General features: G+C 43.5%; 1 protein-coding gene across 6 annotated transcripts in view; it reads right to left on the minus strand.

Annotated features, from left to right (window-relative positions):
- Window positions 1-23,319, minus strand: part of SWEETIE (HEAT repeat-containing protein) — a 147,147-nt gene that overhangs the window by 10,012 nt on the left and 113,816 nt on the right. For all 6 annotated transcript variants that reach the window (XM_086808885.1, XM_086808884.1, XM_086808886.1 and 3 more), the window contains 21 exons: window positions 23,090-23,193; window positions 22,808-22,940; window positions 21,648-21,757; window positions 21,446-21,562; window positions 21,053-21,223; window positions 20,889-20,975; window positions 20,654-20,747; window positions 20,447-20,515; window positions 20,212-20,334; window positions 19,904-19,972; window positions 13,664-13,768; window positions 13,477-13,565; window positions 13,204-13,360; window positions 11,903-12,052; window positions 11,650-11,699; window positions 11,454-11,553; window positions 11,260-11,316; window positions 11,074-11,141; window positions 10,832-10,925; window positions 10,455-10,681; window positions 9,635-9,788 (listed from right to left, as the gene is read on the minus strand). In XM_086808885.1, the coding sequence (XP_086665011.1) occupies window positions 9,635-9,788; window positions 10,455-10,681; window positions 10,832-10,925; window positions 11,074-11,141; window positions 11,260-11,316; window positions 11,454-11,553; window positions 11,650-11,699; window positions 11,903-12,052; window positions 13,204-13,360; window positions 13,477-13,565; window positions 13,664-13,768; window positions 19,904-19,972; window positions 20,212-20,334; window positions 20,447-20,515; window positions 20,654-20,747; window positions 20,889-20,975; window positions 21,053-21,223; window positions 21,446-21,562; window positions 21,648-21,757; window positions 22,808-22,940; window positions 23,090-23,193 (2,328 nt within the window). The remainder of the gene's footprint in view (window positions 1-9,634; window positions 9,789-10,454; window positions 10,682-10,831; window positions 10,926-11,073; window positions 11,142-11,259; window positions 11,317-11,453; window positions 11,554-11,649; window positions 11,700-11,902; window positions 12,053-13,203; window positions 13,361-13,476; window positions 13,566-13,663; window positions 13,769-19,903; window positions 19,973-20,211; window positions 20,335-20,446; window positions 20,516-20,653; window positions 20,748-20,888; window positions 20,976-21,052; window positions 21,224-21,445; window positions 21,563-21,647; window positions 21,758-22,807; window positions 22,941-23,089; window positions 23,194-23,319) is intronic.

The following is a 23,319-nucleotide window of genomic DNA, read 5'->3' on the forward strand; positions in this document are numbered from 1 at the left end:
GTTAACATTAACTCTTGCATTTGAATGCAATATATTGATATGCAGTTATAAGTCCCGGGATTGCTCTCATCTCATTCTAGCATTCATCTATTCTTGTACAAGTGTTGAAGCTAGATTTACAGTGAGGGTTCTTGGCAATAAGGAGAAGAGGCCAAGGTGAGTTTGCTTGAATTCCTCTATCCGTGAGTGGCAAGGAAAAAACGGATAGACAGAGGATTAGGTACATGGTGTGAAAACATAGCCTCAACTCTTGCCATTGGAATTCAAACTTTGGTATTAGGGTGAGAAGACTTGGCCAAGAGATTGGCAAGCAAAAGCTCATTCTCAACACTCTACTTCGAATCAATTGGGAATGGGTCTATGCAAGCAAGAGACAATGTGTTGACAATGCATGTGTCAATGAATGGGATTATGCGTTGCAAGCACCAATGATGGTAATTGTCAATGGAAAATGATGGCAATAGGAGCTATTGTAAGCCTAGCGGGACATGCAGTGACAGACTCAACCATGTGTCCAAGAGATAAAGATATAGGAGAGAGAGGGGAGATAGAGAAGGGAATAGGGATCTTGCACACAATACATCACACCGAGCGGGGAACAGACCCCGCCCCCTTTCAAGAATTTATTCAGGAACAATCCACGTGTACGCTGGCCAAGATCAATACAATCAATGAATACAAAACAAACAGATATGCTGATGTAGATATCCAAGTTGATTTCGATGCCGATACCGATGTTGAGGCACAAGATCTCTGATGCCGAGCATACCATGGAGATGACCCACAAGTATCTCTCACCAGGCTAGTACCATATCCAATATCCAATATCCAAATCCAAATCATCCAAGTCCAAGTCCCAATCTAATGTCCGAGTCCAAGTTCATATCTACGTCCAAGTTCCAGATCCAAATCCAAGTCCAAGTCCAAATTCATATCAAAGTCCAAATCCAAGTCCAAGTCCAAGTCCAAGTCCAGGAAACACTACTCATCCTATGAGGAATCTCCACAACTCCTATAGCCTTGTTGGTGAAGAAAACCATGGAAAATCTCTTTCTGGCAAGAAAACTAATATAAAATCTGTTTTCATGATTTTTGGGCGATAAAAACCTCCAAAAAGCAATTTTAAAGGTTTTTTGCAGCAATTTTAGGGTTTATGAAATGTTCTGCCCGTACAACTCCGTATAGTTGTACGGATCCGTACAATCGTATGAACATGTGATTACATGGCACTACAGCCGATGGAGGCGCTCTGAAATCAACAAACAGCAATGAAAAACTCCATGATTTGGTTCATAGATGATGATGGAGAAGATAATCTCCACGCTTCAACGAAAATGCAACGCGATGAAGAGGTTCTTCTTCAACAGATGCTCAAGAGAGGCTCATGCTTCTTTTATACTTGGGGAAGCCTTCCTTTTTGCCAAAAAGTGATGCTTTTGCTTTGCTTTTGGTGTTTTTAATAGTAAAATATCACTCAACTTTAGTCAAAAGTTCTTGTTTTGCTTTTCTAGCTTCAGGGCCTTGCTTTTTGGCAATGGAGCTGCTTTTTGAAGAAGCAGCTTTTAGCTTTTTGGTATGGGTCAGTCTCCTCTTTCCAATGGTGCCCTTGGCTTTTTGCTTTTTGCTTTTTTCTTTCTTTTTGACCAAGAATGGTGCTTTTTCTTAATCAAACCTTATGGACCCTGTCCCCATGTCTTCTTCCACCTGTCTGGTGTCCGGGCATGGGTTTCATCATGAAGAATAGAGCTAGAGCCTAGGAGGGTCAAATAGTTACATTCCCTCCTCTTATATCATAGTTGTTCTCAACTGTGGGATACAAATATTCCATATGATCGTGGTAGTAGCCCCATCTAGTGTTCTTGTGCATCTGGTCTTTCCTCATATATGTGGTGCCTTCTGCTCATCTAGCAACATCTTTCTGCCGTTTCTTTGATCGATGTCCTTGTTCTTGATGGTACATGTTCTTCATAGCCTGTTACATGTGTTAGATATAAATGCATACTCACCTACTGCAGAAACTAGACACAAGCTAGTCAGGAAACAAGTATGCATCATTCGCGTCTACTGGGTATTCCAGATACTGGTTGGCTAGGTAGTCTGGAGCCCAGTGAACTATCACATGCCATAAATCGAAGCATTGTCCACACATCAAAAATAACACACAAAGTCAAAGAAATTCAAACATACATCAGTATGCAGTGCACAAGTAATGATCCTCCTACTCATGGATTGTCCTATCTAGTTTCATCAAAACCGTGCTGAGCCATTTGGTTCCCAAGGGAAATAACTTAGACTATCCTCAAGGTCATCTGGTCACTAGAACCGCCCGAGAAGTCTTCCATAGTCATCAGGGCCATTTGGTCGCATTGACCGCCCGACTATGAATGCAATACAATCATCTGGGCCATCTGGTCGCAATGACCGTCTGACTGCGAAGTCCAATACAGTCATCCAGGCCATCTGGTCGCAATGACCGCCTGACTGCAAAATCCAATACAGTCATATGGGCCATCTGGTCGCAATGACTACCCGACTGCGAAGTCCAATATATCTAGCATCATTGTCATCCAATGGGTCATCTGGCATCGTTGCCTCCCATATACAAATCTCGTACGGACATCGTTGCCTCACATATACAAATCTTGCTCCTTCGGCTTTCCGGCATCGTTGCCTCCCAAAGTAGAGCATGTCCAAATAACCATTATAAGGAGAATAATAATCAATTCCAGTCCAATATATATACAATGAAGAGAACTAGAGATACAATCCCTCCCTCTTGAATATGTCTTGATCGTAAGATGTCGATATGCCTGTACTTCAAATATATCTGAGCCAACCACTTCTTCATAAACTCCGAGTATATCTTGATCGTCCTTGAAGTACTTCTCTGGCATCCATTTTGCATCCTTTTCCAAGAGAAACTTTATGGCCACGTCTTTTCTCTTTTTCTCACAGAATGAAACATAATCTATTTTGTCTCCACTCATCCAAAGGCAAATCAACCCATAATGGTAGATGAAGAGATGTATTGGGATGAGAAAGAGGCTATGCATGATTGGAAACACACGTCCTTCACACTAAGGCAAAGAGAGGCACGTGATAGATGGATGGAGTTGCCTTCTTTCATGATAAAAAGGAGTACAAGGACTTTGCCCAATTCATGAATTCCTACGTGCAAATGCAAAAGTACAAACCCTCTATGCATCAGGAGACTCCATCTTCTAATACTTCAAAGGATATCAAAGAGAAGGTTCTCTCTCCACGTTTAAGGATGATGGTTTAGCTTTACACGAGTTGAAGGAGTGGATTACCAAGATGGAGACCTATTTTCAGCTCTATTCCAAGAGTGAGCAAGATAAAGTACATTTTGCTTCATTGCACATGGAGGATTTTGCTCATCAATGGTGCAGGCATATGGTCAAACAAGGAAATATGCCACGCTCATGGTGGGAAGATTTGAAAAGGGAGATAAATTTGGATTTCACTTCACCCTTGGTGCTTGATAGATACCATGATCAATGGTATGAACTCTCTCATAAAGGGATGGTGGTAAGAGAGTACATTAAGAGTTTCATGAAGCTTTCCATGTATGTGGAGGGGCTCAATGAGGAAATCAAGATGAAGAAGTTTGTACATGGATTGGATTCCTTCATCAAGGTGGATGCATCGGCTCAAACACCATACACTCTCAAAGAGGCCATGAGATTAGCGGAACTTTACGAGTCCAAATATAGGAAATCCCAGCCCATTTCACTCATGAAGGACACACAAAAGCCACCCATTACTTCTTCTAATATGGGTAGAAACTCTCTTCCTACACCACCATCTTCCATTCCTAGATTTCCTACCATCTATGGGGGTGGACAGCCCAAGTGTGGAGCTCATTTTGATGCAAAGAAGGGAAATACTTTCAACAAAAACCTTCCTCAAACCCTCAACAAGAGCCAAAGAATGGACGATCCAAAGATTGAAGAGTTAGGCAGCAAAGACTTATGTTTTAAGTGCAAATAGAGGTGGTCACCCGGGCATGCATGCAAAACTAAGAAGGTTGTGACCACTATGATTCTCATGGATGAAGGAAAGGAAGCCAAAGATTCTTATGAGGATGACGAGTTTAAGGATTGCACCATGAAGAACCACAAGATGAAGAGTCACATGAGGACCACTCTTTCATAAAAGAGGGTGATGAATTTCCATTTCATCCCGGTGGTGGAAATGATGGACACATTTTGGATGACATGACACCCCAAAATTCTGGAATTTCTGAATTATCAGCTTGTGTATGCTCCATATCTCAAGAGCTAAGGGCAGGTCGCAAGAGCCCAAGTACCCTACGATTGGTGGGATCCATCAATGAGAGAGTTACTGACATTTTAGTAGAGTCAGGGAGCAACCATAGCTTCATCAATTCCAAATCCCTTAACTCTATCAAGCTCACTCCAATGGAGCTACCCATAACCTTCCAAGTATAAGTGGCCAATGGGAAAAAAGAGGAAACAAGAATGGCATGCCCCTCTATCGAGGTGGTTTTATCCTCTTCATACACTTGGGAAGGTGATTCGGTGTTATTGAACATCTGAACTATTGATGCAATAATGGGGTGTGACTGGTTGTCATCACTTGGTGACTTTCATATGAACCTTCAACAAGGGATCATGAGCTTTGAACATCATAGACAGTAAGTAATACTTGTTGGAAATGACTCGAAAGAGCTCCTTTGATCACTCCAAAGCAACTAAGAAGGGAACTCAAGTCTTCTGGCACCATCTATGTGTTGCATCTTGCCCAAGAAGGCATGGAAAGTAGTGGACAGCACATAGACAAAGACATGGCTGCTCTTCTTAAGGAGTTTGAAGACATTTTTCAAGTAACAAAGAGTTTTCCTCCCAAGAAGGAAATTGATCATGCCATCCTACTTGAACCAAATGCAAAGGCTACCAATGAGCCTCCCTATCGATTGTCCAAGGTGGAAAGAGCGGAAGTGGCAAAGTTAAGTGCAACACTTACTCTCCATGGGTCTTATTCAACCCTCACAATCTCCATTTGCTTCTCCCATTCTATTGGTGAAGAACAAGGATTGGTACTTCCGCATGTGCATTGGTTATCGTGACTCGAATAAGGTCACCATCAAGAATCGGTATCCTTTTCCACATATTGATGATCTCTTAGATGAGCTCAAGAATGAAAAATTCTTCACTAAGATTGATTTGCGATCAGGATACCATCAAATAAGAATGGAGGGTGATGAAGAGATGTTACGTACCTAGTACGAATCTTTAGAATAAGTGGTCTAATCTAGTAGGGTTAGGGAGCCTTGGGATTAGAGTATGCAGGCTCATATAGGTAGCTGAGGCTCATGGTTAATAATACTAAGTATACTTGCTATTTATGACCGAATAGTTATTTATAGCAGCAGTAGCCACTATGTAAGTGAGACTTGGGTCGTTATTGTTCACAAAGAGCTATTCACTCTGTGGTCTGTGATGGACTAGAATTACCGTCGGGAATATGATTGGATTCGACAAATCACTTACGGTCATGGCAAAGGTTTCAGCAAGCAGGTGTTGGTGGTATAACAGTGTTCATTGGCATGGTCCATGGGATTGGAGCCTTAGCCTCTGACTTGGGGGAGGTTTGCGGATGCACCCTATGATTGGGTGGTGAGCTAGCCTACACCCCGCTTATGGAGTTTGTACTAATCACTAGTGTTTTGTGTTTAGGAGATCCGCAGGGTTGGAAAACTTGGTATCAGAGCAACCTAAACCCAAAAGATCACACAATGAACGCAAAACATGAGTGAATAGTACAAACCCCCTAAGAGGGGTGCAAGCTAGCTCACCACCCAACCATGGGTTCGCGTCCGCAAACCTCCCCCGAGCCACAAGATAAGGCTCCAATCCCACGAACCATGCCAGTTAACACTAGTATACCACCGACACCTTCCTATTGAGGCCTTTGACATGACCATCCGTGATCCGTCGAATACAACCATGTTCCCGATGGTAATCCTCGTCCACCACAGAGTAAATAACTCTCTGTGAACAATAACAACCCAAGTGTCACTTACATAGTGGCTACGGCTGCTATAAATAACTGTCCAGTCATAAATAGCTAGTATACTTGGTATTATTAACCATAAGCCTTAGCTGACTGTGTCAGTCGCCTTCCTCTAATCGAGGGTTTCCCTAACCTTGTTAGATTAGCCCACTAATCCTAAAGATTAGTACTACATACATAACATACTTCCCTTCCTCATACGTTTCCACTCTAGGAAACAAAATCTGTCTAAGAACGAAAACTTTCACACCTATGCTATAAACTAGCAACAGGCTTCAAAGTCGAAGACATTCAAATTGGAAATAAATAGGGGAAACTCAAACTACATCTGACAACTGACTCCATAATCTCGCTCACCATTCATGCACTTTCCACTCATAACTCTGCCATAGGAACGGACTAAATCAGCAGCCACTATCCCTACAACTATGATTATCCCCTGGATAATTCTCCCAAACGAGTCCATCGGCAGCTCCCCGAGGCTTAATGCGATGTCATGTCCCTTCTATCCTTTGAACATTCCTGAATTACTCTATTTTCCCCAAGTTTTTTGATTGAATAGAAATTTATCTGAGAGTACGATCCCTTCACAATTACAAAATCTTTTATAGGAAATCTGCAGAGGTTAGGATCTAACAGAGGGACTACTATGGATGCCTGACAAGGCTACGGTAGCTCAAGGGAATACGAAGGAAAATCAACTAGTCAGGGACCTAGGAGGAAAGGGGAGAAAACATGCTAGGGAGCCTTATCAGGATCAACTAGAAGGGATTGTCAATGTAAAGGCAATCAACAGGTACACCTAGGGAGGTGTGATAAACCATCAAAAAGAATTTCACCCAGGGAGGCGGAAGCCATGAGGCTGAATTTGGAACCCCCCAGGGAGGCAGTTAGCTTTTCTACCATCTCATGCGGTGACGTTGCAATGTGTGGAAAGGGATCTGATGAGGAGGAAGAGGAAGGTAGTTTGCGTGAACTATTTTAGGGTACGGGATATCTTGCCCTATGGGGTTAGGTTGTGCAGTTTCCAATGTAAGTTGAGGTTTGTGAAGGCTTCCACAACTCAGAATCAGATCAAGCCTTCCGCTCAACACAATTCCAAGAAGACGTGAAGAGGTCAAAGCCGTAGCATCCAGGGGGCACTAGGAATAGGGAGGATTCTTGTTGATGAAGATAATTATCTCATCTCCACACAGGGAGGGGACAAGCACTGTACGAGGAGATCCACCCCAGGAGCCAGGTGTAAATCACTAAAGAGGATGTGTGTGTAAAGAAGCTAAACCAAGGGAAGGACCCAAGGCATGCTGCATGGGATCAACCAAGTGCCACCTTTTCCCTGACCGGGGCCCCTTGTGAGAGGGAGTTCCCTCCTTTTCCCCCACAAGGGATATTCTTTTTCTTTTTCTTTTTTAAAGCCAAGATAATGGAAAACTTCCCAAGGGAGCGAGGGTGGGATTCTATGCTAAGATAATGGATCAAAAGAACCTCGAGGGCAGAGTAGGCAGAGTTAGGCCTTGGTTCACCATTCTTCAAGGATTCTTTGCTATAATGTTTGGGGAGCCTTTGGAAGCATCTTCTTGTGAACTTCAATCAATGCCCAAAGGACGGACCATCATCATTAAGATGTGGGCTGTGATAAGCACAGGAGAAGGGGCAGGCCGGCCAGGCAGGTGTGCACACAGCAGAGGGGGCGGATTCTAAGCCTTGCGTGCATGGAAGGCAGCCAGCCATAAGGGTTGCTAGACCAGCCCCAAGGCGGCCAGGCCAGCTTAATGCTGCCCAGGCCGGCCTGAGGGGAGGCAATCCCTGTGCGCACATGGCATGCGTGTGGGCCAGCCAGAGGGTGGGGAGGACAGCACAGATTGGTCACCGCATGACGATGGGGACAGGCAGGCTGCCCGTGGGAGGGAGAGAAAGCGTGTGGCATAAGGTGGAGAAAGTCACCAGCTTTTAAAAAAAAGAAAGGGGCCAGCTTTATTTTTATTACGGCTAAGGGGCCAGCTTGTTCTAAATTAAAGCTGAAAACTTTAGAAAGCTTCAGGCAAGCTGTTTTTTTAACTCCACAATGCACATCCATTTTAAAAGGGCTCTCTCTACCTCGTTATTTCCTGATACTCAGATACTCTTCAAGGCATACGGAGCGAGCGGAAAGCTGCAAGTCTACAGTGCCTTCACCAAGTGGGATTTGCCTCATCATTAACCCTCCTATCTACCCTATAATCTTTTCTCTCACCTTTCACTTCCCCTCACGCCGTAACATAGTAAGCCGTTGGTTCCTAGATTCCGTTAGCAACAAGAGGAGTCTCATACTGGCTACATAAGAACAAGAGGACTTCAATAGAGCTACATGTTATCTGAGGATTCGCTTACAGAAGCTTGTCTCCTTAAGGATTCACGAGGACGTGAATTGAACACAAGGGGGGGGAGTATATTACGTCCCGATCGGTCTAGAGTTAGGTTAACCCAAAGTGAGGGGCATGTACTAACCTAGGTTAGGATTATGGCTTAGCAGGGAATGGGGACATGGAAGGTTCATATGTAGGCTAAGGATGCTAGCAGGATGAGGTCTAGATAGTAGATTGGCCATGGGCTCATAAATAATAGCCAAGGGATAATTATACCTAAAAAGCTAATAAATAAAGCAAGGGCCAATAATGTAAGGGTTATTGCTATATAACTGACCTTGGGGACCCTTAATAGTCATATAAGGAGGTATCAACATGGTAACAAGAGAGTTACTGGTGGTTCGAGGTACTCAACCTATGGCTGGGCGGTGAGTCACTAGCCATAATTGTTTGTGGTTACGCAATGCATACAACTCGAGTATATGAAACCTCAGTTAGGGTTTCTCTGGTATGCGGGTCTAACCCTATTCCTCAGTGGGTTCTATGTCAATTGATCCTTGGGTTGGGGTCTATTGGAGACCTTACACCCCCCGTTCTCTCACCCTCTGAGAGCAGACAGCTATGAAGGGATACACCCCCCCCCCCCCCCCCCCCTCTTTCCTTCCTCCTTTTTCTACATTGTGTATTTTACCTCCTTAGAGGGTTGTAGTTCACTCTTGAGTAAACGTTTTTCTTTTTACTAATAGAAGGATCTTTTCTTGGAAAAAAACAGACCCCTGAAACTCCCCAAACACTTCCACCTGTTTGATCCTTAACAAATTGCAAAGAAGGACACAATTACATAGCTACTACTGGACAGTTAAAAGAAACTTTGAAATTTTGGAAAAAATGCCTGAGGAATGCCATAACCTCACAAAGCTTCAAGCAATGGCACATAAAACTCATTCATTTGAAGAAAGAAAATTAAAGAATTAGCATATATGCATGTGTGTGGATTGTTTATGATTAAGCTATTGGTCCACTCTTCCATGTTTCGATGTTGGATTGGTACATTTGAGTTATTCCGTGACTCTAAAATTATGGGCTTTAAGGCTCCACAACATGGATTAGAGAAATACAAATGATACTAAAATGATTTGAGATCTGAATGATTTGATGGGTTGTTTTCACTAAAACAAAAGATCCACACAAAAAAAAAACTTCTATCAACAGTCAGAATGGAAGGCACCAACCTGATATGCAAGGGCGACAAGCTGTCCAAGTTGGTTCACGAGCCAATCTCCTCCAAGTTTAGAGCCAGCTCTATGATTGAGATCTTCCTTCGCAAGAAACAGATCAAAGTGCCTGGGATCCTCACCAACCGCCATAGGCAAACGACTCAGGCACCTACCAATAAAAAGCTTCAGTTATTTCCAGAACCTGACAAACACAAAATTGTATCATCGACAAAGCTTTAAATCCTCGCCTCCATCATGCATAGCTAGCTCTTTTTATGAGAATTTGACATGATGAACCTGGTGTATGTGCCACACATACATTCATAAGAGACAGACTTGTGCAGAATAAAGGTCATTACGAGTTTTCCATGGATGCAATGCACCAGCCTATCGAGTGGCAGGTTCCCAAAGACACTCAGGAGCTCCAACTTTGCCTTACCCAAGCATACAGGGGGGCCATGGACAAGTTCAGCCTCATTGTAAGATCTTCTAAAGGCTGCAAAGTTTAAGGTGACCACTTTCCAAATTGAAAAAGGGTGCCATATCAACACCAATCTTGGCAATGGAATCGTTATAAAGGAATCATGCTATCAGGTTCTATATTGCAACTGGTCTCCATCAGTGCTGCAAGACCGTGGTAACTATCTTAAGTGAATCCATTTGTCAAGGCTTCTCTTACACTTATACAAAATCCATTTCAGAGTTCCCTCTTTCACCCTTGCAAGCTCCTTTGCATGACATGGATAGCTTGGGAGTTGATAAGCATTATTTGTGCTCAGGAGATTTAAAGACTAAATGCATAGACGTTTTGAAACCATCATGGATGAGGCAATACTCTGCGGCAAATAACCGAGTACTGTAACGAGGCAGTTGATCTCCTTCCTTCAACTTGCTCTCAACTAGATCTGAACCACTTAATGAAGTGCCTCCTTGACCAGCCTTGTCAATCATCCCCTCTTCATCATCACCAAATGATTGATCCCCGCTCGAAGCCTTGAGTGAGCCACCATCTACAGTTCCACTTTTATTACCAGCAGCAATTGTAGAAGAGGTTGCTAAAACCTGCATGAGATAGAGATGTTCTCACTAATCAAAATACAAAACAAATACATGCACTCATGCATGAACCTTTAAGAAAGCATTCTGACTTTCGCAACTTAAAAAGACTGGGCAGTACACCTTACAGCACAATCTAAGCTTCGAGAAACTAACCACATTTTTACACAGGTGAAGCCAGCGGAAGGCATACAATGGGCACGCTGCCTCCAGCAAGCAAAGAAGAGTCAACCGCACGATTTTGATTATCCTGAAGAGTAAAACAAAAGCCTGGTTAAGATGATGAGCCATATAAAGCTAGAAGCAATCAGCACGTCAACATCTAGACAATGCTTTGAGAAAAACAAAGCTTCAGCACATTGTTATCATGACATACTAAGGCAAGTACAAGTACACACCCTGGATCAGTCTCGGTATCAAGCATTGCAAAAAGCTTCTCTTCAATACGCTCATCAATCATAGACATCTGCAGCCCTTACCAAGTGGCAAGAATTAATTTGTTTTGATCATACGAATCACTTTCATATCAACATGGAAAGCCTGAAGGATCAAAAAATGATATCACACTGAAGTGAGTGCCTTACAGGATCCCGTTCTGCCAGATGTCGCAAAGTGGAAACCGCAGCTTGTCTTAGAGAAGGCTGTACAACAAAATATAAGTTGTTGCTAACCCTTTTCTGAATTGAGATTTAGAAGACATGACTTGTTTGCACTCCATTAACATCTGAAGATTATGCATATCCAAATTTCAAACTTAGCTCTTTAAGACTATCACAACCTGCTTGGACCAAAGTGTTGGTGTCAGTGTCTGCACGTGTGTGTGAAAAGAGACAGCTTGAGGCGCAAACAAAACCAGTTGCTGTGTGAACAATACAGACCTGCAGGATCCCAATCAGCACATTAGCCAGCTAGTAAGGGTGCATGGTAAATCTACTCTCCCAGTCTTCCAAAGTCTGAACTTAGAGAGCACATACTCTAATAATGCTGCAGGCTCCTCCCCAAAGCTTATTTCAGCAACTACAGACTGATGAAAACCATACACATTGGAGTTAGAAGAATGTATAAGCAGTGTGCATGTATGTGTCTGTCTGCCTACTACCTGCATGCATTTGCATGCCTTGGGTGTGCATGTATGTGTATGTGAACACCTTGACCCATTGGTTGATACCCTGTGCATGCAGGCATGCCTTGCCATGACCGTCCACACAACTGGACAAGAAATCAAACCTTGCAACGAGAAAAAAAAGAGCTTCTTGGTGACAGCTCCGGGCCGATTACTGCAACAATTGCATTTACCAAACGCCCGAGACTTTGTTGCAATTCAGGGCCGGCATGCTCCTCAGAGAGTAGAATCTCCATGGCGAGAGACATTGTTGCCTGCATGTGTACAGTGCAAGTTATCCAGAGAATTCCAGACTGTTAGCGAAGGAATGCACATATATTTACAAGTTGCTTTAATCCCACAAAGCTTAAACATGGTCATTTGTTCCAATTCAAGCCTCTTCTTTTTTTGTTCAAGTATCTTTTCCATTTTCCCTAACCTCCCTGATAATAATGTCACATGCATGGATTTCTCTCTTTCTACTTTCCGCTTTGTCTTATGCTGTCTAAGTGGGGGGCATGCTCCTCAGAGAGTAGAATCTCCATGGCGAGAGACATTGTTCCAATTCAAGGTTCTTCTTTTTTTGTTCAAGTATCTTTTTCATTTTCCCCACCCTCCCTGACAATAATGTCACGTGCATGGATTTTTCTCTTTCTACTTTCCCCTTCGGCTTATGCTGTCTAAGTGCGGGGCGGACCAAATGAGGACCAGCCAGATGTGGGTAGCAGCAGCCAGTAATAAGTCTGAAGCAAGCATGCAGTAAAGCTCCTCCCAGGTGTGTACTGGCTACAAGCAGGCAGGGTGCCCATTATGAGCCCCTCAAATTATCTAAGGAAAGCAGATTTGCTTGTTGGTTCTGTCTGACCAGGAGACAAGCAAATATGAGGCCTTTGCTGCCCTACAATGAGGGCTGCAACCCTGGAGGGAAATGATTACTGCTTCCCTATCCTCAGACCAGCCCACAAACCCCAGCAGCAGACTGTAAGCTTGGAGAGCCAGAACTTCAGCACATCGTTGTCCACTGCCCAACCTGCACCAGGCCATTGAGACCCTACAATGGTACTGTGCATGCTTGTTTTTCTCTCCCTGCCCTATCCTTGGATTTCAATTGATCATCCTTTGAAACAATCTGCAAAATAATTATTTGATAAATCGTTTGCGTCCACAAAGTTCCCAACATGTGTACACAAACCATCAAGAGAGTAAGATACAAGAAACAATCAGTGAGCATATGAATGAGCTCCTGTCCCTGCTCAAAACAAATAATTAAACCTCAACACTTAAGAGGCAGCTTAAGCCACAATCTCTGCTGTGAGAGAACATCAGAAGACATCCACAATTTGGCAGTTCATTGTTAGAAAGAGGCATAAGAGAGGTAACAAACAACCACAACAGGCACAACAATAAGCAGACATGACTCTCTTACCTGGACATGCGGAACATAAGCAAGGCCTGCTGCCTCTGTGGTAAGCCAAAGACCATGTAATGACCATATGTGAAGCGACACTTTAGGATCCCTGGCCATAATGCACAGAATCTGCACTGTGGCAGGCACTAATACAGATAAAGCCATTCCCCCTTTACTGTGGAAAAAAAAACTCAAGAGTAAGTGCTTAAAAGGCACATAAACTTAACCTGCTGATCTGTGTATCCTTAACCAATCAGAGTGAAGGTCTCCACAGACAGCTGAATTTTGCACCTTCTGTGGATACACCCCAAAGCAAAAGCAATAGATCCCTTCAGGTTGACATCCGACACTCCAGTAGCATCTGTGAGAAGCGATCTCATCTGCATGGAGAGTACAAAGACAACGTTACAAAAGACCACTACACAGCTTGCTATACAAGGGAAGGGACAGAAAACAGTTACAATACCAAAAATTATACCAAGCGTGCAGCAAAAACATCATTGCCTAGCCTAGCAAGAATGCCAAGTCCTTCAGCAGCAGCCCGCCTCTGAGCAGTAGTGGAAGTTTCTTCTGCCAAAATTCCCTACAATGACTCATTTCAAATGAATAAAATGGCATCTCACGAAAAGAAAAGACTAGAATCAAGCTATGTAGATGCAGTATGAGAAGGCTATCTACACAACCCATTCCTTACTAGAAAAGAAAAGACTAGAATCAAGCTATGTAGATGCAGTATGAGAAGGCTATCTACACAACCCATTCCTTACTATGGGATTGGTCTCTTCTGAAAATTGTAAAACAGCATATATGTAACAAACAAGTACAAGAACAGTGAGACTTTTGCAACATATGCTTTGTGAATGATAGATTCGTTTGCTTGCTGCTCCCCCTAAACATCCACCTAGTCATTTGCTAAATCTGTCCCATTTTTTGCCCTCCCTGCTGCCTGATCTTGTCCATCAGCTGCCCAAGTTTTTGCCCAGCTACATTTTTCTTTGACCTGGCCATGCTGCACATTCCTTTCCATGTTGAATCTTTCCAAACTGTCTGCTGCCAAGCCCTATACTGCCTACCCCCTAGCTCCTCTGTCTGCAGCCCAGCTTCCATTCTGCACTCTGCTGCCCATGGCCCCTGCACTGCTCACTTCGTGCATGTTTTCTTCTTTCTCAATACCATTTCCCTTGCCATCCCATTTTTCCCTTCTTTGTCCAGCCCATTTTTGCTTTCACAGTCTGGTTATTCTCATTCAGCTCAGCCTATCACTTTCATCTGCCTTGTTTTTTCCTTCCAGCCTAGCCCCTTCTTCACCCTGTTTCCCCTCTCCATTTCCTCTAAATTTTTGGTGTTCTCCTTTTTCAGCTCTTCTTTTTGGTCTTTTCTCCCTATTTTATGTCTTTTAAATCTTTGACCGATAAGGTCATGGAGGCATGGAATTGGGAAAATGAGCCATGTACCAAAATGGTCATGTGATCATTAGAGAGCACCACCTCAAATAGGGACACAACAACAGGATTGATCGAAGCCACTTGGAATGGCAATTGCACATATGATCAGACCCAGGAATCTTTTTTGACCCCCGCCGCGCCCCCCCCCCCCCCCCCCCCCCCCCCCCCAAGGGGGGGGGGAAAAAAAACTTGCCCGTAGGTGCTTTTTATCCACCCGTAGGCAATGTTGCTGAGGAAGCATCTTGTGGGGTTTTGAACCCAAGACCTCCTCGTCCTAGGCAAACACTTTCACCGCTTGGGCTATCACCTCATTGGCAAACGCGCAAGGCTTTGCAGACATTCACGGGAAAAGACAACATCTTCTACACAGACACATCAAAGCGGATTGCCACAGGTATTCGGACACAAATGGGAGTCAGTATACACGGGCGGGAGACTAGAGCATGTGGAGTATGGGAATCAGGTGAAATCGCCGTCCTAGTCAGGCCACACCTTCACAGGATTCGTAGAGTGGTCAGGAGAGATGAGGAGGCCCGTTGCATGTGGATGAGGAGGCTATGCCTACCAGGGCACAGATTAGTGCACATCGCAGCTTGCTAATTCCCGCCAAAGACATCCACATATGCACAGCCTAGTGGGCAATCGTCATGCCTGCCCCTTTATGAGGGCATATTCTCCTACTATGAGAATTTAATGCACGGACAGAAAGTCACAAGATCGCCTACTTGACTTTGGAGACCCATCTCGCTACGACAGCTGGATCCCATGGATACAGGGACACAGAGAGTATCACACGATTTGGGGCATACTTGTGCCTCACTTGCTTCCCACATGGTGGAGGCTCTAGCACAGTTGACTACCTCATGGGATTTCTGGTCTTGGCATCCTATATTCATGACTTCACTGTCTGCCCCCACCCTCCACTCCCCCATTTGGTGCCAGTCATGCCAATCTCTCTTTCACCATCTCTGGCATTTTCCCCACTTTACCCTCCACTGCACCTGCCTCTCACTACACACTGGTTCCCTTTCATCATAACCTAGATGATATATATCAAGATAACATCTAACAGCCAACTCTGTGAGCTTGATCCCTCCGTTCCACTCCCTACACTCACCTCTTAGCTTGCACAAGTCAGCCAAAGCTCTTTCCCTTGCACACTCTACTCTCCGCCAGACCTCACTCCCGATCCATGCCTCAAAATAGTTGGTATGATGAGAAGTGTCAAGCTGCTCACCTCAATCTCTTCCCAGAGCAAGCAGCTGGGAAAATTACAAAGCCTGATGGATTTTCCGATGCCTTACTCACCGCAAGAAGAAAGGTTTTCTAGCAAGATGTGAGAACAAGCTATACAAACTTTTTTTGAGCGCGAATAGTGGGGAGGCATGGCCCAAGAACATCGCCCACCCACACCCATCACTCACTCCCTCATCTCGCACAGATATGCACAAAAAACATCTACCAGGTGCCCAATCAAACACCATCCCTTATCACCTACCATGAGATGCGCACCACCACACTTGATGATGAGAGGCAAAGAATCAACGACAAACTCACACCCGTGCAGGAAGGATGGACGAAATATGGTTGCTCTATCCTCTCCGATGGATGAAGTGATCGGAAGAAGAAAGGTATCATGAATATCCTTGTTTCATGCGCTCTCAGTACATACTTTTTACGGTCCATGGATACCGGAAAGGCAGGCCAAAGAACATCGGGGGACTATGTATCGTCATATCTAGCAAGCCATCATAGAGGTATGTACTATGTGTATCGTCATATCTAGCAAGCCATCATAGAGGTATGTACTATGTGCATTGCGATTTAAGTTTTAACTCTCAAGTCTTTAGTATCTATGTTCAAGCTTCTAAGAATGTTATTGCATTTGCCATTGTGTTACATGTAGGTCGGGCATGAAAATGTCATTCAAGTCATCACGGACAATGCGTCCAATTGCCGCAAAATGGGACGCTAGTCGGAGCTTCCATCCATTGTATGGACTCCTTGCGCCTCCCATTGTCTAGACCTACTCATGGAGGATGTGGGAAAGCTAGAGCGGGTGAAGAGGGTGGTCGCACAAGGCCTATCAATTGTGAATTTCTTCACAAAGAAGGTGAAGGTGCTTGCTATGTTTCGCGAGCACAGCGACTTGAAGCTTAAGAAGCCCTCTTCCACGTGGTTTCCCTACATGTGGCTTCTCTTGGAGCGGCTATACGACGCATATGATTTATAAATATTTGGGATATAGTTGTCTCTTGTACCTGCGTCTGGTTAATATTAGAGTTGTTGACTCGGGATATGATTTATGAATATTTGGGACACGGTTGGCTCTTGTGCCTGTGTTTGGTTATTATCAGAGTTGTTGACTCGGGATATGGCTCGAGTTTGATTTTCAATATGGTTGGCTCTTGTGCCTATATCTAATTTCAGATCGTGGATCTTGTCTTATGGCTTTAATGCCTGGATTATGAAATACTACAACTTGGCAAAATATCTGCTATACCTAAGGTGTATTTTAGTGCTATCAAGCTTATACAGTTGCGGAAAACTGTTTTATAAGACGGAGAGGATGTCACCAATTAATCCCTTCACCAGTCTTGATTAGTGTTTTGGGGTTTTTGGGGTAAGCCCATACACAAAACAGAACCAAGGTGAGAACAAGGAATTTCCATAGACGAAAGCTGAAGCATTTACTGGCAAAGTTTGGCCTAAAAGATACTACAGAGCATGAGCACTATGGGATTTTATTCATCAAAGTGACTTATAACGTTTATAAGTCAGTGTGTTCACACATCATTAATGACGGGCTGGACATATTATTATTTTGGGCATGAACGTAGATGGAGGCGCCTAGAGAAAACTTCGGCTACAAGCTGGGAAAAGCACAAAAGCTGATATTTTGGGCAAGCTTGGCTACTTAAAGCAAAAAGGGAAAAGCACAACAAATATAGAGCTGATCTACTTTATTAAAGCAGGGAGGGACCTGTGTTCTGATCATCTCGTGCTCAAACCTCCTGGTTGGCAGCAGTTCTCTTTCTCTCTCCTTTTCAGCGTTGGCCGTACAGCAGCTGTCTGCTGGTCGTACAGTCCTGGCCATACAGCGCAGCTTTCTATCTCTTCTTCTAGTGCTGGTCGTACACTGTTTTCTCTCTTTATTGGCTGCAATTGAGGCAGGCCGTCCAGTGGCAAATTTTCTCAGTCCTCGCCGTACAATGGGCGGTGTTTGGGACTGATTATGTGACCTGTTTTGGGACAGTTTTGGACAGCCTTTGGTGTTGTTTTTATCTTCACTCTGAACAAAGATCTGGGCAAGAGTCTTGCTAATGCTTTGTGGAAAATCCGGTGCAAGTCTACACCCGCACCTTGGTTTCTTGAAAAAGCTTCTATTTGAATAGAGAAGTTCCTAGGGGGGGCAGCTGTTCCGCCTCAGTGCGGTGTCGTTATTTTATTGTGGTTTCTCTGCTGTGTTTCAAAGATTTGTTTGGTATTTGAGGTGTCTGTCTATTGTTCCAGGGTCCCTGTCCGGTTACACTCCATGCCGCAGCTTCAAATCAGGGAGATTCTTTAGCGACAGAGGCCCCCTCTCCACGAGCAGTGGACATAATGAGCCTCTCTGCAGCCATAGACCCCCCTATTTTGGATATTCAGGATGGATGAGTAGGATGTCTCCCCCCTACTGCTACTATTGTCCCTACATTGGTCTCAGATCATCTTGTCTCTTGTATGGATACTCACCTGAGCTCTATGGCCTGAGATCATCTTGTCTCTTGTACACATACTCACACGAGCTCTATGGTCTCAGATCATCTTGTCTCTTGTACTCATACTCACATGAGCTCTATGGTCTGAGATCATCTCATCGCTTGTACGCATACTCACATGAGCTCTACCATCTATTGTATTCTCACATGTATCCACATAATCATTATGATGCCAAGGTAGACACACAAGTAATCTCTTTTTGAGTCTCTTTCAAGTCTTTTCCATGGTTCAGTATCTCATGGATTTGTTGTACTACTTTTGGTCTCATAGACCCATCGGGTTTTTTGAAGGCATTAATATAACTTTCTTTCTGTCTTGCTCCCTATGAATTTCTGTTTTTTGCGACAGATTTGTTTTTGGGTGCGTCAACCCGATGGACTAGAGTCCTCCATTTATTCATCGTGTCACACCACCCAGCTGCAGCAAACAGGGGTTGAACCCACAACCTCTGCGTTGGGACTTGGACCCTTAACCACTTGACAACACCGCAGGAGACTGCTCCCTACCACTTCCTCTAAGCAGCCTGTACATAATACTTCGACAATGTTTGTGTGGGCCAAGTATCATCCCTGCTTCAGTGTACTGACCTTGTCCTCAATTGAACCCTTCCCAAGACTGGAGGTCGTCACTCGAGGACTAATAATGGAGGCACTTGACTCTTCTCCATTGAGCATGGATCACATGAATATTTTTCCAGGCAGATTTATAGGTCAACATGGGAAACATTGATAGGACATCCCTTCCTTGTTCACAGTGGATAATAGAGTTGTTTGAAGGATCCACTGTCAGGCATTTGCAGTGGGATTCAAAGAGGGGATGAATTGATGCTCCAAAATTTATATTCTTTGACTAAACCATCAAAAATAGATGTCATATAAATCTGAGATCTTCCAATTTTATCTGGGAGAATAATCCTGACTCCAGGGCTACCCAAGCCTGCTTTTGGAGGGAAGTCTAGAACTCTGGAAGAAGACAGAAGGTCACGCCATTCATTTGACTGATAGTTCATGGTGTGCTATCAGTCAATTGTGGAGAGCTATATCACAGGTGCAGCATGCATCGTTTTGACAGTTCAAAGGTATACTTTAAGACCACTATCAACTCACCAAATTCTGATAAGCCAGAAAGAATCCTCAGGAAAACATGTATTTGCAAAAACACAATGCTAAGAATTACAGAAACACTCAGAAGTCCCTACCCTGCTACAAATCTACTGAGGAAAACACAGGTGCAGCTTGTGACCCCTACTTAGTTAACTTAACATCCTTGCATCTCTTTGACAGTATAAAGATATACTTCAAGACCACTATAAACTCACCAAAAATTTAATTGTGACATTGTATTCTGATAAGCCAGGTAAAATCCTCAGGAAAAACATGTAGTTGCAAAAACACAAAGCTAAGACTTCGCAATGCTAAGAGTTGCATCATAAAACCCTCAAGGGTTTATACCCTGATGGAAATCTACTGAGGCAAACACTGCTTCAAGAGAAAAGACCCCCACAAACACACCTGGAAAATCAGCTGCAACCTTCGGAAGACCTCAGGTTCATATCCTGAACCACGTATTCCTAGAGTTTCCTGGAAATGTGATGCAAACAACAATCAAAAGGTATTGTGGTCATCATAGAGAGGCACAGCAGTGGTAAGACTACTTGCTTACAGCTTGCTTCACATACTGCTAAATTCAGTAGATGAAGCAATTTTCTCTTACTGCCAAACCCCATTGAAGTAAATTAGAATGCCAAATCGTTATGGTCAAGTATACATCTCTTCGTGCCCAAACCGTTACACGCCAAAGCATGTCTTCAGAGATTTACCTTAAGAGCTGCAAGAAGAGCTACACAAATATTGGTGGCATTGGCTTCGTGGAAGGTTTGTTTTTTACTGAGTTTAGCAGAGCCCTCTATGATATCCAGCAGCTGCAGCTTCTTGGCTTCCTTCTGCAAAGGAGAACACAGACATCGATGAAATACTTCTTGCACAAAAATTGAATCCCATAAATGAGGTGCAAATCAATTACATGCCACTTGATGAGAATCAAATTCAACTTACTTGAGCAACAAATATCGAACCAAAGCATAATAGCATCTGATTTAGAAGCAGTGTCGCCACTGGAAGAGGCTGCAGCACATCACGCAAGAAGGGAAATTCATGACCAGCAACAAAAGTAGCTCCTGAAATACTTGCATCAATCTATGTCCATAACCAGATCATAACAAATAAGGAATGCTCAAAACAAAAATTGTGTGAAACACTCACTTGAGGGAACACAGAGATGTCATTCTCCCATACACAGGGAAGAGGCCCATCAGAGCCTCCTTCAAATGCACGCAATTCATCTTCAAGCGAGTCTCTGAATTGCATGGTTTAACTCAGGTCAGCAACACACGAGTTCCAATATAGAGCAATAACCAGTATTCCAATATACATAGAGCAAGCAACGAAGAATACTCAGTATTCTCAACTTTACACCTATGAGGAAACGTTGCACAACCTTCCAGGTATCCAAGGGCCAAGCGATGCGTCTCTACAGTCAAGCAGCTGCCGCAGACAAGAGCTTTCTCCCCAAAGTGTTGGATCTCTGGCAGAAAAACAATGTCCTGAGTTTTAACACATTTGAAGCAAGTGAAGTTCATCTGTGGAATGCTATAGCCTCACCTAAATGGACCTATGCATATACTCAACAGGGTGTTGTGGTCACTTTTGTAAGAAAAAGAATCAGGAAGAGCATGATATGCCATCAAAGTTCTCATTGTAAAGGTATCAACTGCCTGTTTGAGATCACTTGACACTTGTTGTAATGTTGCAGATGAAAGGTAGGCTAAGGCCCTGACAAAATTCAAATAATCACAAATAATTACTCTTTCTTACATTGGAAAGCATAGTGAGGTAAAAAATCTCTAAACATAACAATTATTGCATCTTCAAAAGATTGATAAACACACAAGGCCAAAAGACATTCCTGTGTTGTGTGCTATAGTGCTATCCTTTCCTTGTGATGGTTACTTTTATATCACCCATTACTTGCTTCTTCAAAAGCAATATGCATACCCATTGAGATATCCAAGGACTGGCTGCAGTAGAATCCCTTCCTTCTTGGTTGACAAATTAGGAATGACGTAGCTCTTGACAAATGCAGTCAAAGCTTCAACTGCAGCTGACCAGCCACTGCATCCTCCAAACTTATAAAGAGTATATCGACGATAATAACTTTGTTGACAAGCAAACAATAATCACAGCATAGCCAACTTACCAGATTTCTGCTGCCAGATTCTCTTCGGCCTTCCTAAGCCGAGCGTCAGAGTTTCCTCCAAATGGTACAGTCCACAATGCAATGATATCAAATTCCTGTTCCTGCATCTCCTGTTTTCCAACAGAACAGCTATCGAATTAACAGAAAAAAACTGGTGAAGCAATTACTGTTATGGATGAGTTCAGCAAGTTTGTAATGATATTCCCACACATTGAAGAAACTGCATTGCTTAGGGATTTATTAGCTCAGAGCAAGGCCTCTTTGAATAGCAAACCACATTGTGCATTGATAAGGCTTGTGCATAAAAATGAAAGGCATGCCTCCATCTAATTTCCACGATCAACTTTAGCAGCATGCACTTGCCCATATGCTCCGCACATCTAGCCATTAGGGCAATCAACGCAGTATGAACCAAGCAAATGACTTCAGGTCCCCAAAGCAACACCACAATCTCTCCTTCAATGGCCTGGCATAATCAACAATCCCCAGGGCAATGACCAAGGGCAGAAGAATTTTGCCTAAGAAGTACCTTCTGGTGCTATCAGTCCCTGAAGGGTTGTACTTACAGTGTCTCGAAGTCCTCCAGTGCTAAAATGGAGACTGATTGTGCAACCACCTGCAAGATTAAGAACAATCAACCCAATACCCCGGTTTCACAGGAAAGTGAGAGAATCATAAGGGTTTCTTGGCTCCTACTGCACAGGCTTCAAGGAAGCAAGAAAGAGATACAGCAGACCCTATGCAGTTTTACCACTGACTCTTCTCAATCCAAGCTTGGAGAAGGAAAGAACTTTGAAAGCTGGTATAAGCCCTGACAAGGATGGTAGTCATGAACAAAGTGAGAGACCCTGGTGGGCACCAAAACCTCTTCGCACTCCAATCATTGAAGTAGTGCCTGCTTGGAAATCATGGGGACTGAAGCAATGCATTCTTTGCTGTTTGACAGCTCGATGCATTTGATCCCCAAGAGGTCAAGGTGTAGGATGCACTACGCTCTCTTGTATCCCACCTTGTTAGATAGTTCCTATTCACACTATATAATGTTTCATTGATCCTTCTTTTTCAAGCACAAGAATTCATAGATACTCATCATTCTTGAAACCTATTCAGATTGCTCAGCTGTGATTTATACAGCAACATTAATGGACTTCAGACCTCACCTCATTCGTCATTGAGGAGACAATAGCAGCTATAAGTAGCCAACCAGCTTCTTTCTCCACACCTGCAGATGGAGCATTCTGCCCATTTTCCAGGACTAATCTCTTCGCAACATCAAGGATTGCTGCAGGTAACCTACAACCACATGCAGTGCATATCCAAACAGTGAAATGGGCAGAAAAAACACATATCATGTTCCCAAATTATCCCATTAGCAGAGATAAAGTGACATGATCAGATAAGCACAATTCTCTTACAAAAGGTCTTAGGATTAAACAAATTACCTTGATGGCACTCCTAAGGGCAACTTAGGAGATGCAGCTAGAATTGCTCCCAACATCAATGCCTGTCCATGCAAAGAATCTAGCTCCCTTTTCAAACGGTCACCCTGTAGCAGCACCAGGCATTCCAAAAATTGATGGCCCTTGTATAATCCAGTATAAACATTGCAAGAGAATTAAACTAGAATACTTCAAAGGGTCATTCATGAAGCTGATGACATGTTAGCAAGAAT

Source organism: Cibotium barometz, chromosome 14 (genome assembly GCF_041138505.1).
Source record: "Cibotium barometz isolate CiBa-2024 chromosome 14, ASM4113850v1, whole genome shotgun sequence".
NCBI lineage: Eukaryota > Viridiplantae > Streptophyta > Polypodiopsida > Cyatheales > Cibotiaceae > Cibotium > Cibotium barometz.